This window comes from Populus euphratica, unplaced genomic scaffold (genome assembly GCF_000495115.2).
Source record: "Populus euphratica unplaced genomic scaffold, PopEup_1.0 scaffold1856.1, whole genome shotgun sequence".
NCBI classification, from domain to species: Eukaryota; Viridiplantae; Streptophyta; class Magnoliopsida; order Malpighiales; family Salicaceae; genus Populus; species Populus euphratica.
The window spans coordinates 20,701-35,149 of NW_011501699.1; the positions used below are offsets into that span (position 1 = coordinate 20,701).

Here is a 14,449-nt window from a genome sequence, read left to right on the forward strand (position 1 = left end):
AGCCAACTATGTCATGTATGAATGTCAAATGAAAAACAAATTGACAGATATTTATTATTCCTAAAAGTATAATTTGATATTATATTTTATAACCAAATTCTTATTTTAAATATTTTCTAATATTTTAAAATATGAATATGTAATTATGATCGTGTGAGCATCTTCACATTGACCATTCAGATGTTTGGAGAAATAAGTTGTTGGACACTATTATAAGGAGGTGACTCTCAATTAGAGATTGATAATAATAATTTTTAACACGTTACAAATATAATTTCTCAATCAAGAAATTAAATAAATTAATTGTTTATCGTGCGAGATAGGTTTGGCATGCAAGAAGATATCACATATTTACAAAGTGATATTCATATATTGAGTTAGATCTCTACATGTATTAATATATGAATATAAAAAGACAATTCATCACTGGGAACATATTCTAAGTCCACATGATCCTCCGCATCAACCAATATATGGATAATTATTAGTTTCATGCACTGTCCACATGATCCTCCGCATCAACCAATACATAATATGGATAATTATGAGTTTCATGCATTTAGATATAATAAATTGGTATGGATTAGGGATTTTTTTTGTAACATATAATAAAAATATTATTTTGTTATATATTAAATGAATCTTTTAATACATGAGGGTAAGAGAGCTACTGCCACAATTCGTGATGCTACTAATGATATTAAACACAACACATTCAATACTTGATTCTTATCATGTCGTGCTTTATTTGATAAGATTAGAAAGGTGATAAGATTGGAAAGGTTGAGCGTTTAGATATTATAAATAAAGCTAATTATCATGTATAACAATGATAAGCTAATGGTTATGATGGTGCAAGCTCATCAACAAATTAATTAATTAGATGTAGTTTCATTTATTATAATGAGTTGTTCTGGAGTTTCTACTGAGTATCTCTGATTATTAAATTACTTGCTATGAAATTGTGATTTGTTGAATTGTTGTTTCTTAAATTGTGTTTTCATTGGCAGAGGGTTGAGAAATGTATACACTTTGTTTTCCTTGGTCATGCATGTAGTATATGTGTGAATGTATACTGCATGGGTCGTGCATGTTGTATATGCACGACTGCATAGATTGCATTATACTACATGCACGTACAGAGACTGCACATGTAGTACAGCGCATATCAATAGATTATGCATACATTACATACTCCCTACTATGTTGGCTCAGGTAATACTTTTTGGTGCTGCGTTAATCTAGAAAAAAACTCCACTTACTACTCAAGATATACGATAAAAGAGGAACTATAGCTCTGACTTTCTAAGGGATTATCATACATATTTAGAAACGCTAATGTATTAGGGAGGCCCCCGTTAATCAGATGATCTTTCTGTTTTTCCCAGGGATTGGACAGAATCATTAATAAAGCAGGCAAACCTTGACCCAAGTGATCCTTTCAGCTTGTTGTCAAGTTGCAATAAGCGACTAATTCCCTAGTTTCACTACTTGTACTCTTTACCTTTTAAAAAAAGACTAGTTTCACTACTTGTACTCTTTACCTTAAAAAAAAAAAAAAAAGGGAGAACGGGCTCTGGTTAGACTAGCAAGTTCTAATGCATCCATTTTATACCAATCAGACTAGGACAATTTCCAAGTTCGATGCCATAATGTAAGTGCAAACCAGCTGAGGTTTTTCAGTTATATGATGTTTATAAAGATTAAAGATTCAAGTTGGATAAATGGATAACACAACAAGGAGATAGACTTCTACCCTTGCTAAGAAGCTGCAAAGGCGAGCACAGAACAGGAGCAAATGTTGAACCACATTTCACTTTCAGATTATCACCTACCAAATCCGACTCTTTATTTAAATTATATTAACAGGTGTGTTTCCCTGATCGGGAGTAAAAAGAATCATTACAAGCCTCCTATCAAGTGACATTAGACAACAGTTTGTAAAACCAACACAATCAACTTTAAACACGGAATCTATTTTCTTGCTTTTGTTTTTGTATATTTTACAGCATTGAATCGTGGCACTATCTTAAATACAAAACAACATATCATGGCATTCTTAGAACATGAAAATATGATTTTGGTTTTCACCTACCATTTCGAAACAAGTTGAAATCCCAACGACGCAGCAAACCATCCATAATGTGGCCTGCTGGATTCCGTTCTACAGTCAATGTGGCTTTTGTATTACCTGACAAGTCACTATCTGTTGAGCTGTGGACACTTCCTGAAGTATCACTTCGAGAAGAGGTAGCTGTGCTTTCTGACCCCATTATGGATGACGGAGTGTCAAATGTAGTTCCTACAGATGCTGCACTTGTAGCGGGAGAAGGACCTTCAGTTGCTAAATTTTGGTCATTGACAGCTAAAGAGGATGTCGATTCTGTCTTTTGCTTTACTGAAATGGAAGTTGGAGTATTCAAAGGATTGCCATGTTCTACAATTGAAGATGCATCCCCGCTATCTTTTTGTGAATATTTAACAGAAGCTGGACTGACACTGGCCGGTTGTCCATCTGCATTAGGGTGTCGCATCTCCAAATCCTTTAATGACTCAATTACTGCTTCCATGAACATCTGAAATATGCAGCAAGTCAAGTTTCAAATAGATGAACATTTTGCACACACAACGTTCAAGACTCACCCTTTCTTCCTCCTCTATATCACATGGAAAACCTGCCAAGTCCTCAAGCTGGTATTCCACATATTGATTGTCATCCATTGTTGTTGGAACATGTGGGCCATAGGGATGACCGTTGGATAATTCAAAGCTAATCATTTTGGAAGATGATGGCAAATGATCATCACCAATTTCTCCATGCTGCAGCAAAGCATGCCAGAGTGTTACGAGTTATAAAAAAATATTAACTCCAGCCCCCAGGAAAGAGATGAGGTAGAACACAGCTCAAGTCATATGATTCATAGAGTGAACCAGCTGGCCATTGTGCTAATCTGTCACTAGAGCGTAGAGCACAGCTCAAGTCATATGATTCATAGAGTGAACCAGCTGGCCATTGTGCTAATCTGTCACTAGAGCATTTTGTTACCTCGACTTCAGATTGATGGTCTTTATGTTGAATATCCATAGGAACCTGAGCAGAATCAAAGTGATAATGAGCAGAAGCTCCATAGAAATTGTAAGAAGCTCAACATAATACAGAAAAAACAATCCAAACCACTACTCCTTCCCGGTTTATGAAATTAGCTTAATTCCTTGCACAACCATAAAGTGCAGGCAGCATTTGTCCTACTCCCCCTTCAGCAGAAGTGCACGGGGAGTGGAAAGAAGAGGACCATAAAAAATATTGATACCCATCAAACAGAACAATCCTTACTTTATGGAACAGTTAATTAAACATATGCTGCACATACATGCCTTTAACCTGTACACTAAGGGTTCTTTTTTTTTTAGGGATTATTTTAACATTTCAAGCCAAAAACACAGCATATAATCACTGACCTCCATACGACTCATAGGTGTTTTGGACCGAACTTGTTTGATGGCATCTGCAGTACTGCTTGATGATGGTTCTACAACAAACAACAAATAAATAAGATAATGAAAATAAGTTGGCAAATATAGTTTAGACAAATCGTCAGTAAGATGCTAAGCAGCACAAGGTAAATGAGTCATACCTTTATACACAACTGAAGATTCTGGGTTATGGCCAACTTCATGCAAAGAGCTCCAACTATCCTGCAGGTAAAAACAATCAATTGGCAAAACAAATAGAGGAAATGAAATCTAGCAGTTCCAAAAATTTCAGGGCTACAACCAGATGAATGCAGTTCAATTTACCTTACCAAAGTAATCATGCATTGTTTCAAAGTATGTTCCCCCCACCTCATCCTCAGGAGGTTGTAAAACATTGTGAAAAAAAATATTTATTGAATCAAAATAGAATTGTGGGCGTGGAGAGTTGTGATCTCCATCAAACTTGATAATGTTCTTGTCTCCCTGCAAAATTTGTGTGTTAAAAACCAAGCTCACAGAAATGTTCTTGTCTCCCTGCAAAATTTGTGCGTTAAAAACCAAGCTCACATACACATACACACACACACGAAGTGCAAGGCACACACACACACACACACACACACGAAGTGCAAGTCAACAGAAATCAACAAACCAATTGCAAGAGTTTCAAAAAACAGAAATGAGTAGCATACACATCACATTTGATGAGATTTCAATAAAAATCATTGTAGAGGATCTTTGGAAGTTGTTCATCCAATGAAGAGATTTTGAAGATATACAGAACATGTATTTAATGTTTAGCACGACTAGGAACACTCAGAACTAAAATATTAAATCACTAGTCAAAAAGCAGCTGTCAACTGTATTCAGGTAGCTTCCAAATTAACCTCAGGCTGAGGTTTGGAGTACATATGACCAGAGTAGAACAGATTTCACTTGTCATTTGTTAAAACTGAAAAAAAATTCAGTTTACCATGATTACAAACTTAACAAAACACCAGCATTAGAACAAATTTTAAGAACAGTAAATTTCTATTCTGCAATAGACCACAACTACTTCTGAATTTTCACCACTAAATGAAAGAAACTTACCATGTAAGCTTCAAATATACGTTGTGAGTGATGAGGGCGTATGAAATCATCATCAATGGCATGCCCAAATAAAACAGGAACAAAACATGATTTTGCCACCTGTAATACAAAAAAGTATAAAGGAATTACATTCTTGAATAACAGGTAATATGATAAAATTAACACAAAAGGCAATTGAATGAAACACCATTCAAGTTTTTCATTCACTAAAAAATTGTTTTCAACTTCTTTGACATCTCTTTTTAAAACACTTTTATAAAATCCACCAGTAACAGCCCAAAACCAACCTACAACTATCATCAGCATGATGAAGATGTCACGCCATCTAGTCATTAAAATTGAACAAGTGAAAATACAGTGGAGAGTCACACACTAGCTCATTTAATAGAGACGGTAATTTCAACTAACAAATTAGCTATTATTCTTTACTCTAAACTATGTCTAGCTTTCCATTTTGACCGAGTGGTTATCCCATACCATAAATACATGAAACTGGTAAAAAAAAAAAAAAAACAGAAGACATGTCGGATGGGACAACTACAAACATGAACAGGATAATAATTTACTTATAGTTATCATACAGAAGCTTCAACTTGCAACACCCAATAAAGTAAGTACAGCTGCAGGAGAGAGACAACCTTGATGGTGTTCAGGTCCATTATGTCAAACTTTGCCTTTTTCTGAATAGATTTACGCATGTATTGGATAGCAAATTTCACCTAGAACAGGCAACAAGAAAAAACATAGTGAGACAACACGACAGCCATGACTAGAAGAACCTTTGTGCACTCATCATTGCCTCAATTATTAATACATGTGCATGATTTAAGGAGTCTGGTGGATGAGATTAGGGCAAAAATAATGAAGGGTGAAAGAACCTTCAACACACAATGGAAGGTTAACGCTTACCCCAACAACAACAAAACTGACCTGCTAAAATAATGCAACAATAAAGAGCAGATGTGTAAAGAAGATAAAATTAAGATTCATGACGGGAACAGTAGAATGCCAGAAACATTAAACATGGCTACGCACCAAAGTGCTAGACAACAAATGGTAATGGTAAAATAAACTACTGACATCATCTAGGTGCAAGTACAATTAGATTTTATTAAGACCAAGATGATGGAAAAATTACAGTGTAGTAGAGCTGTTTCCAAGTAAAATAAATTACTGCCATCATCCAGGTGCAAGTAAAATTAGATTTTATTAAGACCAAGATGACGAAAAAATTACAGGGTAGTTGAGCTGTTTCCAAGTAAACTAAATTACTGCCATCATCTAGGTGCAAGTAAAATTCGATTTTATTAAGACCAAGACGATGGAAAAATTACAGGGTAGAAGAGCTGTTTCCAATGAACCATCCAAATTCAAATAAAAGCCCGAAAGAAGAAGAAGAAGAAGATATAAGCACAATGATATCACAGTAAAAAATGAAGAGGGAAGAGTTCTCCATGCAAGTGAAAATCCTGTAAACCTTACTTGAGCCAGTAGTCGTGATTCCAGGGAAAATATCACTAATTTAGTTTCCAATTATTAACATTTCAGGAAAATTATGCAATTAATTGAACTGTCATAATAAACATGCTTGTATGCTCATTTATTTCCTGTTATTATAAATCTTGTATGCTCATTTATTTCCTGTTAATATAAATCATCGTACAAAAGACACCAAGGCTGTGAATCAATGAATGATGTAATTCTCATAATGTGGCTGAATGTATCAACTTACAGTGAACTTGGGTAAACGGAATTTGTAAGTTTCCACAAGTTCCATCATTAGGTCAACCAAATCAGAAAAGGGACTGTCAAGAACCATTCCAGCAATTGAGGGATCCTCAGCTCCATACATCAGGCTATGAAATCAATGGTAGATAAGTAAATGGGAAGGCCTTAACACTGCTACAGGTCCACATGAACATAAACCTAGACTAATTACACAGCGGAAAAAAAAGAAACGAAAAGGAAAGGAAAGGAAAAATAGAGGTGAATGAACAGAACCTAGTGACGGCACCCATTGAACGGCCCCATAACCCAATCAAAGAGACATTTCCATCTTGCCGCAAATGATTAACGACAGCCATGAGATCATCTTTCTAGAAAACAACCAAAGAATGTCAGATGGTGACTTTCAACATTGGAGAACAGCAAGCACCAATATAACAATAAATGTTCATGTGGTGTCTAAACAATTTCTAGGAGATTAACAAATGTTTTGACAATCAATGGAAAAAAAGATGCAGTTACTCAATGAGCATCCAACTTCCATCAAAAAAATTTGATGAGATGCCAGAACTTACTTCATTCCATCCTAGAGTGACATGATCTCCTCCAGAAAGTCCGGATCCTGAGAAATCAAGGGTGAAAACTGTAATATTTGAAGGCAACAATATAATAGCAGCTTCACTAGCATCAACCCTGCACCCACTGAAAAAATAAAGATAAGCTACCAATTAGTAACAATCAGTTCTGTGAAACACAAGATTGAAGAAATCAATGCAAAATCTTAACTAAGTTGATCTTTCTATAAAGCTGTCTGTCACTCCACTCTCTACTCCATTTTCACGGGGGCAAACAAAAGGAAATATTTACCACCAAGATAGAGAAAGAACTTTATTTTGGCATATAATATGCTTTTTTACTATAGAAAATTCTCTTTCAATTTATCTGTTTTCTCATTCTTCATCATCCAAAATTTTGGGTTCCTAAGAACACTAGAAGACTCAATCTATAAGGTGCTACAGACAGCAAGCTACATTACAATAAACCCTGATTGGTAGTTACCTGTTTCCATGACAATATATTACACATGGCAGAGGCTTTTCTTGGGGATTAACAATGGGCATGTAATGACTGCATTGAAGAGCATCTCCCCTACCATTTTGAACCTGTGAACATTGAAAGCACCTTAAACATAAGCCAACGATCACTTCAAATTTTTCAAGTTTCCGAGCAGGCATAAAGAAGACATCATTGATTTACTAGCAGAAGGTCCATCGTTGTCAATTCCTTGCAGAAAAAAGTGCATAGAAGAAAAAAATCTCTAATCCTCTTTTACAATTACAAGTCATTTTCCAATTCCATCACTTGCACTGTTTTCAATGGGAAATCATGAGAAAGGAAGGATCAAATAATTTTAACAATGTTTCTAAATCTCTCGTGCATGTGAAATGTGGAAGTGTCCATGAGTAACTGGGTGTGTGGACCATGACTAGGTTGCAACTGCATTTCCCAGTCCTCTATATTCCATTATCCTGGTAGGAAAGAGTGCAAAGAAAACAACTGGTCGCCTAACCCAGCAAATAATTATGCTAAATGGGTATATTGTAGGACCTCCAATTTAAAAAATTCACCTAAAAATTGTAACATGGATGACAAGTTACAAAGTATCAAAGATTCGAAAATCTTGATGAAAACTTCAGCAAATCTATATTAGGCTTGATAAGTATGTGCAATTGCTAGGGTTACTTGTTTACTAGACTGTTTTTATATATAACAAGCTGATGACAATAGAAGACAGGACAACTAACATATCACAGGTTTTTAGCAAGTTATTTCTTGAGATACCTGCCTATACAGAGAGGAAGACATAGAAATCAGACTCAGTACAATCAAACATAAAAAAAAGACTTTTCCACACATATAGAGTGGCACTAACCTCCACATCCTTTCTTTGGTACCATTTTCCTTTCAACATGAACTCTTGATCCAACAAATCATGCTTTGGGTTGTATTCAGCTCTACAGACCAAAAACGGACAGAATCATGAAAAAAATATAAACAAAGAAAATGCCCAATACATTTGACAGGCAAAAATTTTAATTTCCTGCACTTATTGCTACATACCATTTATATAAGTGCAGTGCATAATCGCATCACTTAAGCAACATACACTAATGCCCTCATGTTCTTAAAGAGACAGATGCAACATTTTTTTCTTCTTCTTCTAAGGAACCAATTCTTAAATAATGAAAACAAAAACATATATGGAGCCTATGATGCAAAAATCTTTAGATATCAAACATACATCAGCTCACAAGAGGATGCATCTGATCTACAAGATGTCTTTGATGACCGAACTCAGTGTTTGACATTGACAGTGCGAGATTGACTTTAAACAGACATTTGACCTATAATAGTTCAGTGTCTATAAATTTAGGAACTTCATCTGATTCTCATCGAAATGTTTCAGCATCTAGTATTAATTATATCCAATTAAACTGCCAATTTAATGACTCCCAGAAGTTCATTTGCTGTCTATACTTTCAATACCACGTGAAATACCCCAAAAGTAGAAAAATCAAGTTAATAAAAGCAAAAGAACTAAAAGGTCCTGATTCCCACATGCCAACAAGTCATAACAACTACTGAAATTGAACACAGAAACATCGATTAGCACCCTTCAACTTTCAAAAGAATATGAGAAATAGTGACAATATAGACTCTCTGCTATGCACCATAATTCGATTTCATATATAAAAATGAAAACTACCTGATTCAATACACGGGTTGGAATCTAAAGATCGAAAGTGAGTAATCAATACATGGGATTATAAACAAGAATATCACAACAACAAAAAATAAACATAAATAAGCACAGAAAGATCTTGGATTCAGAACAAATCACACGAACAAAGTAAAGAGTCAAAGTTATATTATTTGAATCCCACTAATAAATCAAAATTAAAACTCCTTTTTGTTGCCAAGCAAACTGATAGAAAGGAACTAAAATCAAATTTGAATCTCATGCTGTTTATTATTTTATTTTATTAAGTAGACAAAAGACATATAAAAAATAAGACTTTGGAGAAAAGGGTTTCCAATTTTCATCAAAAGCCAGATAGGAAAAGACCAAGATTCAAAACGAAATCCTTCTCTCTTCCCACTTCTAATCATCAACCAAACAAACCAAAATCCAGATAAAAACCAATCAAATTTGAAGGGAAGAAGAGAGATTTAATACCTGGGAGGCCGTATAATAAAGTTAACAAGTTGCTCCATAGAGATTCGAAACTGCAACTTTGATCTCTCTTATTACTGCTATAATAAAGTTAAAAGCTTTTTTGTATTGCTAAAAAAACAGAGAGAGAGCGAGAGACAGAGACAGAGACAGACAGTAACAAGAGGAAGACAGAACAGTATGTGTATCTGTTTTATGTCGTGTATCTGTTCCTGTATCGGGGGAAAAAATAAGATAGAGAGAGAGATGGAAGGCAGCGGAGAAGAGGGCTTCGTTTTTCTTGTTTCGTATTTATTAACTTGCTATTGCAAGCTGCTTTGTTTCGGTGCGCAGCAGGTGGTTGGCGTCTGCAAACCCACGCCTCTTGTCTCTCTCGGTCTACTGGCTGGCTCTTCTCTTGTTACGTGTGTGAATGGATTCATGTGTGGAATCTTCAAGGGCATCAAATCGGTTTCAAACGGTTCGGTTCAGACTACAAAATCAACCCAAATCCTCTCTGTTTTTTTCCAAAGTTTTGAACCAGACTAAACATAGATTCGTCTTTAATGAGCTATTTTATACAGGTTTTTTTTATTTAATGGACTTTTAGTTTATAATTTTATTTTTTTTTGGCTTAGTTTGATTTGATTTCCTACGGTTCAGGTTTTTCACTTTCTAAAATTTAAAACGCTAAATGAACCAAACCAATTCTTTTTCTTACTTTTTTAACCAAAATTATCCAATACGTTTGAGGAACAGTTCAATTTAGTATTTCAGGTTGGTTTTTACTAATATTTCGAATAATTCAACTAATTTAATCACTTTTAATACGACCTCCCAGAAAAATAGTTGACATAGTAAAGGGGTTTTGTTCGATCTGATGAGGCTTTAAAGCCCACGTAGCTCACAGCCATGATCAATATTTTTAGATCTTGAAAACAAATAAAGTCTGTGGGTCAAAGTATAAGCATAGATTTATTAAGTGTACACATGAGGACCGGCCATAAAGTTAGTGTGTTTTTTCATAGAGCATTTCGTTGCGAATTTGAATCTTTCATAATAGATGTACTTGAAAAAGACCTTGAACTTTAACAGTCAAATAATTGTAGTAATTTTTTTAAAAAAAAAAAAATGTGATGTATACAAAATTTAAATAAAACAATGTGATGTATACAAAAATATCTTTACAACGAAATATTTTTGATATGATTTAATTAGTTTGACTTGTCTAAAAATATTCAGACAATTAGTAAAAATATAGTTTAACTTAAAATAAGATAATATTTCAAAAAAATATTAAGAGAAGTACATATTAAATCAGCTTGAACTTAACCTATCAAATCCACGATATAAATCATAGACTTTGCTAAGTTTAATATTTTTTTTTTGTAAAACTATTTTTTATTTAATTATATGATAAAAAAAATCAAAATAAATTACAAAATAAATTATAAAAACTCAATTTGAAAGCAATCAAATGTAATTGGATAAAAAAAAGTTAATAAAAACTCAATGCTAAAAAATAAAATTAAAAAAAAATCATAAAAAATAAGACAAATACACAAGTTTAGAGTATGCTCTCATACTTGGCCATCTTTTTTTCTTTTATTAAGGGCGGTCCACCCTACTTTTTTTATAAAAAAAATACAACAAGCAACATGATATGTCGTCTGATGTTGTCAAGAATTCGACCACCACTATGGTTGTTAGAAACTTAGAGGGGTGAAGTTTTTTGTCTAAAATCCATTTTTAAACCCATTGTTTTACTAAAAAACACACCTAATAAATACCATGCAAACCTCTATAAAATATTTATCAACATCAAAATCACTCAAAAAATTAAAAATAAATGGAATAAGAAAATTTAAACAAAACTCAATTTACTTTTTCAAAAATGTTTATAGAAAAAAAATCATCATTGAACTCATCTCATTAAACGGAACCTTTCGACACCAAAATCATTTATTTGTATTGTCATATTATCGCTACATGGTAATTTTCTTTTTCATTTATGATTTTCAAGCGACTCTCCTTTTTTCTTTTAAAGTTAAAATCTAAAATATTAAAAAAAAAACTTTTGAAATAAATTTGAAAATGTAAAACCTAAAGAACTGAAGTGTAAGGAAAAGGAAAGTAGATGGACTAATATAATTTTTTTTCTGGCGAATTTGAGATTGGTAATGGGATTTTTTATTGTTTTACACTTTGGTCTCTTTTGTTAATTTTTTTTCTTTAACAAAATTTAATAAATTATTCATTTATTTGGGCATAAAAGGTTAAAATTAAAAAAAAAATAAGGATGATATTAGAAGAAAAAAATTGTGATTATTATGGATAACTACAATAAAATACCCATCCCTTTTAATAAGTTACATGTTCTGTCCAAAACCCGATCATCATTATATTGTCTAAGAAACCAGAGGAGTAGTGTTTTGGTCTAAAAATTTATTTTTAAATATTTTCACCCAAAAACATATTATAAATGCTATAAAAACCTCTATAAATTACTAACCAAACCCTAAAATCAATTAAAAAATTAACAAAAGAAAAAAAATCTGCATAGAATAAAAAAATGATTTTTCAAACATGTTCATAGAAAAAAAAATCACCACCATTGAATTTCTCTTTTGAATAGAGCCTTTTGACATAAAAATTGGCTATTTTTATTATCATATTATGGTTAAAGTAATAAATTCCTGTTTAATTTACCATTTTCCAATGACTCTTTGGAGGTTAAAAATTAAAATATTAAGAAAATGAATTATTTGACTAGATTGAAATTACAAAGACTAAAACCGAAAAAAAAAAAGATAGACCAAGCATAACTTTTTTTCAAGTGAATTTAAAATTGAGTAAATGATTTTTTTTTGTTTTACACTTTGATATTTTTTTGTTTAATTTTTCTTTCTTTAATAAAATTTAATAAATTGATCATTAATTTGTACCTACAAGGCTATAAATGAAAAAAAATAGCTTGAAGATGAAATTAGAAAAAAAAAAAAAAGAGAAGAAGCTCATGGTTACCATAAATTACTATATTAAAGTACTTATTATGGATTACTACATTAAAGTCCTTAGCACTTTTAAATATATCACATGTTACTGTTTAGAATACAATTATCAGTTTGGTGACTAAAAAATTAATAAATGGTGTTTTTTGTTTAAAAATCATTTTTTAATTTATTTTCACTCAACAAAACCTATTAAACACCATAAAAAATTTTATAAACCATTAACCAAGCCTAAAACACCCCTAAAATCACATAAATAAAATCAACCAAATCAAAAAATCTAAATAAAACTTCATTTATTTTTTCAGACATGTTTACACAGAGAAAAAAATCATTGTTGTTAAGCTCATTTTATTAAATTAAACTCATTAACAATAAAATTAGTTATTTTTATTGCTATATAGTTGCCAAACTGACAATTTTCTTTTGTTTTTGTTATTTTCAAGTGGTTCTATTTTTTATTTTAAAGTCAAGGATTAAAATGTAGAGAAAATAAAATTTTAAATTAAATTTGAAATTACATGAACTAAAAGGATTGTAAAAGTTAAAAAAATGGTGAATTTAAGATTGGCCATGAGATTTTTTCTTGTTTTCGCTTTGGTATTCCTATGTCAATTGTTGTGTTATGGTCAATACCTTGGACATAAAGGCATTATATATTATTTTTTTTTCTCTGTACAAAAAAGGCATTGTTGTTATTTCATAGATGATGCTTCTTGTCAATGAGTAATCCAACCGTGGAAGGAAAATATTCTAAACCAAACAATAATGATTTGATATTTTTGATTGTACAAATGTTTGACCAGCCAAATATTCAGGAAGAAGAAAAGAAGGAACATCCCTGGGATATATTTGATATTTCCAACAAGAGGAACACGCAAAGGGCTACATAAAAACCTATTCAAAGAAGTTTTGTCACAGCTCACATCAACAAGAAAAACAACCCAACACCAAACTTTGTGCCACGCAACCCTTGCTTGTTTAGAACTCAAGCCTGGTGAGCTTGGCTAATGGATATTATACTTTAAAATCACAAATAAAATGCAAGATCAAATGGTAGGGCAGATTCTTGAATATATAAAATTAATCTAAAGAGAGGCTTTCTTGAAGTGGGAATAGCGCAAAGGTTGAAAAGGTCTGGTGGGTTTCAAACGCAACCAACCAGCATGGAAGGTAGTGAGTAATAGAAGACGAGGTCAATTAATGCAATGACAGTGACAGCATGCCTTGCTTACAACAACTGACATGATCTGATTTGAAGGAACACCCACCTACCAAAATAGTCTCATCTTTTTTAATAAATCATGTAATGTACTGTTTATCAGCAAAAGAAATATAAGTAAGTGCACAACCATCTTCTCGTAAAAATTTATGGTTTTATACACACACAAACACACACGAGAAGATAGCTTTAATGGGTTTATATATATATATATATATATATATAGAGAGAGAGAGAGAGAGAGAGAGACACACACACACACACCCATTAAAGCGTTCCCTTTACTATTGACATTTGATTTAGATGTAACTCCGAAATCAAACATTTGGTGTTTGGTTGAGGTGTTTCCACAAAACTATAAAAGGAAAATAATAGTACAACTATCTTAATTACAAGCATGGTGACGAAAGCATCTTTATTGAAAAAAACTGGATGGTTATAAAGAATAGAAAGAGACACTTCCGTCAATGTATAAGCTATGGACTCATTGATAGGAATTTGTCATCAAGTATCTTACGGGGAATTTTAGATTCATTAATGATTTCATAATCAAAAACTTGATTTTTTTTTCAAGTATAGAAATATTAAAATAATAAATAATTTAATAAGACCATAATTAAATTATAAAAAAGATTAACTATATAAAATATAAATAATAATAATAAGTTAAAAAGAATTTTAAAATGTGAGATTAATACGAGAATTGAACAA

The 14,449-nt window shown here is 32.4% G+C and overlaps 1 protein-coding gene across 1 annotated transcript; it reads right to left on the reverse strand.

Moving 5' to 3' along the window:
* Positions 1-1,824: 1,824 nt before the first annotated feature.
* On the reverse strand, positions 1,825-9,933 carry LOC105118291 (uncharacterized). The gene is made up of 14 exons (XM_011016204.1): positions 9,530-9,933; positions 8,225-8,306; positions 7,351-7,454; positions 6,867-6,993; positions 6,568-6,662; positions 6,299-6,422; positions 5,205-5,285; positions 4,567-4,665; positions 3,799-3,957; positions 3,636-3,696; positions 3,460-3,530; positions 3,047-3,091; positions 2,644-2,820; positions 1,825-2,576 (listed from the first exon to the last, which is right to left on the reverse strand). The coding sequence occupies exons 1-14, from the start codon at positions 9,565-9,567 to the stop codon at positions 2,088-2,090; spliced, it is 1,752 nt and encodes a 583-aa protein (XP_011014506.1). The 5' UTR covers positions 9,568-9,933; the 3' UTR covers positions 1,825-2,087.
* Between the last annotated feature and the right edge of the window lie 4,516 nt (positions 9,934-14,449).

What these genes read in the sequence shown, in the direction of transcription:
- LOC105118291 (XM_011016204.1), bottom strand. Translation starts at nt 9,567, where the DNA reads ATGGAGCAACTTGTTAACTTTATTATACGGCCTCCCAG. An exon ending in ACCAAAGAAAGGATGTGGAG is followed by an intron (nt 7,455 to 8,224) that starts GTTAGTGCCACT and finishes CAATGTTCACAG; the next exon opens with GTTCAAAATGGTAGGGGAGA. An exon ending in TCCGTTTACCCAAGTTCACT is followed by an intron (nt 5,286 to 6,298) that starts GTAAGTTGATAC and finishes TGCCTGTTCTAG; the next exon opens with GTGAAATTTGCTATCCAATA.